Source organism: Sinocyclocheilus rhinocerous, unplaced genomic scaffold (assembly GCF_001515625.1).
Source record: "Sinocyclocheilus rhinocerous isolate Xijiao unplaced genomic scaffold, SAMN03320098_v1.1 scaffold285, whole genome shotgun sequence".
Taxonomy (NCBI): domain Eukaryota; kingdom Metazoa; phylum Chordata; class Actinopteri; order Cypriniformes; family Cyprinidae; genus Sinocyclocheilus; species Sinocyclocheilus rhinocerous.
Genome location: NW_015630288.1, coordinates 509,407 through 513,244, shown reverse-complemented (window position 1 = coordinate 513,244; position 3,838 = coordinate 509,407). Strand labels below are relative to the sequence as shown.

The window sequence follows — 3,838 nt, the reverse complement described above, 5'->3', positions numbered from 1 at the left end:
AAAAAAAAAAAAAAAAAAAGATGGATTACGCAGGAATGTCAATGTTCGGTTCTCAATGGACCAAAGCTAGACCAGCTCATTGACTTCTTCTCCATCATGTCCTAATCATGAAGCGCTCCCATCTTTGTTGAAAGAGGCGTCGTTTTGGGTTCAGGTAAAGATGACAGCATTGTCTCTGTAGGTATTTTGTGTCTGTTACATTAATTGATAGGAGGCTGTGACCGCAAGGAGCCTTGGCTCGTCCCCAGAGTCGATGACATCAATATCATCCTCATAATCTCGCAGTATCTTCTGAGCATGCTATATGCTTTAGTCTGAGCCCTTCCCAGTCGACTTGGCTGCGTTTTTCTCTCCTGTTTGTTTACCAATCAACAGATCCCCGCTAGGGACCGTCTGCTATCGATTGAGAGCCTTTTGTCATTGTTGACGCTCCTGTTATTAGCAAGATCCACACACACACACACACACGCAGGTAGCTTAGCTCCCTGCTGGGGGAATCAGTGTTATGGAGCAGGTCCGATCCCCAGAGCGGTTGTCCATCAGGTACGCACTGGGCCAAAGCAGGCCATTTGGTAAGTGAGTCAGTCTCGAGTCTTTTGACACTGCTGAACAACAGACACTGGTTAATGGCATCTTGCCTTTCAAGACGTCAACAGTACGAGGGATGACGCGGAAAAGAAAGCTCTTGCAAATCTGCTCCAAAACTAAATTTAATATCCTCATTACGCGGTGACTCAGAAGGTGCAGCAGCTACTAATGCAATCTCCTCATTTAAGGACAGAGGAGATTTTATGATCACGCAGTTCAGCCAAGAAACGGTGGTTTAAAGATTGTTATTATTCTTCTATTACAATATTAGTATATAATTGTTCATGCTGCATTTTCTCTAAGTTCAGTTATCCCAGTTTGTAACATCCTTTCAGAAAGACAAACCCTGCTTCATCGTAATGAAAATCACTCCTGCCATCTTCTGGCACATCTGGAGCAGCAAACAATAAACAATAGAAACAATATCTGTGGAATTCATATTTATACCTTCCACATGTGAGCTGAATATGTCAGCTTTTTATACATAATTCAGCTCTAACCTATTAAGACCCGAGAAAAAAGTTTTAGGAAAAAGTTAGTTTTTTCCATGTCTTTACGTTGTTTAGAGCATTAAACATAATGTTAAAAAAATATATATTAAAAAAATATATTTCATTCATTAGTTATGCTATGTCCTCGGTAGAGGACATCGGGACTCAATTTCTTTAAAAAAATAAAAAGACATGAATGAACATGAATAGGCAGAAACAATTGATTTTTTATGAAATTCACAAAAATATAATGTCCTCATATGAGGCCGCAGGGTCTTAAGAGGCTAATTCAAATTAATTTAAGGATCAAATGTCATGTTGATTCAAGATCGTATACATAAGTTGAAATATTGTTTTTTTATTATTTTATTAGATTATGGCAATATTGTCAATTGAGCATAAGAAGTACTGTAACTTCTTAACGCACATGAAACTTCACACACACACCTTATCAATACCATTTAAAGTTTATTTAACGGTTCTTTGCAGCACCTTAGTTTCAGCAAAGAAACCTTTTTGGTAACACTTTAGTTTAGGGATCAATTCTCACTATTAACTAGTTGCTTATTAACATGCATATTACTAGCATATTAGTACTTATAAAGCACATATTAGTGCCTTATTCTGCATGACCATTTAGATCCCTTAATCCTTAAACCCCATACCTCAACTTTACAACTACCTTACTAGCTAATGTCACGGGAGGAGCAAACGACAGACACAGTGGGTGTGGCGTCAAGCCTCGGAGAGGCTTTTATTCACAGAAAATAAAACATAGTGTCCAGAAAAGGGGATAAAGTGTCCAAAATAAACAGGGGATCTGGTGTCGGCGTGTGATGGGGCACACCTGAACCGAATGGAGCCTCATCACCGCCGCTGTTTAAATGCCGAGCGCGCCTCTCCTCGGGAGACCGGTCTCTTCCCCGTGCATGCACGCTGGTGTCCTCGTGGGTCCAGGAAGGGTGCGTAGAGGGACTCCCGTGCCGCCAGAGTTGTGGGCTACCGGACCCGCGGACTCACTTTATCCCCTTTTCTGGACACTGTTTTATTTTCTGTGAATAAAAGTCTCTCCGAGGCCTGACGCCACACCCACTGTGTCTGTCGTTTGCTCCTCCCGTGACACTAATAATAAGCAGCAAATTAGGAGTGTATTGAGATAAAATACATAATTAATAGTTAGTTTATAGTGAAAGCAGCTCGACATTTCCTGTCAAATATTTCATATTTTCTTTTGACCTTTCTTCTTCAAATTTCCTGATAATTACAATGTTTCCATATAATGTTCAGGTCAGTGCATTGGTTTTTTGGGTTTATAGTGCATACACTACCATTCAATACTTTTAGTCAGGAAGGACGCAATAAATTGATCAATAGTGACAGTAAAGACATTTATAAGGTTACAAAAGAGCTCTAGTTGTTTCTTTAGCAGCAAATCAGCATATTAGAATGATTTCTGAAGGATCATGTCATACTTAACTAATGATGCTGAAAATGCAGCTTTGATATGCTGAAAATGCAGCTTTGATCACAGGAATAAATTGCATTTTACCATATAATAAAATATAACACTGTCCTTTTAAATTGTAAAAAAAAAAAAATATTACAAAATATTACTGTTTTTACTGTATTCATTTTTCATAAGAGACTTCAGAATTCAAAATTAGAATTCAAAACTAACAGACTGGAAAACCCTTTTCGATTCTTGTGTGAACCTTTCTTTAAAAGAGTCAAAGACTTGATCAAATGCATCCCTCATTTACCTCTTTAGTAACGTTATCCTGCACCAGGCTGTACAGGGGCACGATGCGGCTCACTTCCAAGAGGACTGGTGTCGGGCTGGGTGTCTCACGGCCCGCTTGTCTGCACAGGTGGCAGGCAGCCGGGCAGCTGCCCTTCTCCTGGCACCGGATCTCCACACCGGCCACCAGGTCATCAGACAGCAGCTGCGTCTTCAGCAGGCCCGACAGGTAGCTGATGAACGGCACCGCTTTCAAGTCCCGCCGGCCACCCTGGTCTGTGACTTCTGTGAAGGTGAGAGACAGAATGACATCACTGGAACACCATGTCTTATAACAGAGATTTGTGACTCACATCATGTCCGGTTCTGGATCAGAACTAAGCAAATTTATTAATAGGAATGAGCCCGTCAACACAGGAACTGAAGCAGGAGGGTTATTTTTATACATTTATGAAAAGGGTGTGAAAATTGTGATTAAGAGAGATGATGAATATGAAAAATTTAGTTCTTGGAAATGTTATCTTGTATTCATGTTGGTTTTGAAAGACTTTTATACCAATTTCAACAAAAGTTTTACTTTTTGCTTCTGAAATTATTAATATTTTCCTTACACCTTGAATGGATGTGAAAAAGTATACTTTAGCAAACAAAAAAGGTACTTATAAAGAATACACTTAAGTAGACTTAAGTACATCTTTATACATAATTTCATGATTACCTCTATTGTATGTGCAATATGGTTAAAGTATTGAATGTACTGACAAGCAATTATGGTAAACGAATATATATATATATATATATATATATATATACACACACACACACACAGTGCACAGCATAAATGAGTATAACCCCTCTGAATAAATATAAAAGATGTATTTTCTTAATGATCACTAATATAATTCATGGAAAGATGGCAAAATTTAAACATATTAAACATATACTTAATATACTTAAAACAAAATATATGCCAATATTTTCTGTAAGATAAGTAAATTAGCCAATTTAGTTTAAATGAAGG

General features: G+C 38.2%; 1 protein-coding gene across 1 annotated transcript in view; it reads right to left on the bottom strand.

Annotated features, from left to right (window-relative positions):
* The window catches only part of astn2 (astrotactin 2), a 539,680-nt gene that overhangs the window by 100,911 nt on the left and 434,931 nt on the right, over positions 1-3,838 (bottom strand). The window contains exon 17 of the mRNA XM_016552240.1: positions 2,840-3,102. Within this exon, the coding sequence (XP_016407726.1) occupies positions 2,840-3,102 (263 nt within the window). The remainder of the gene's footprint in view (positions 1-2,839; positions 3,103-3,838) is intronic.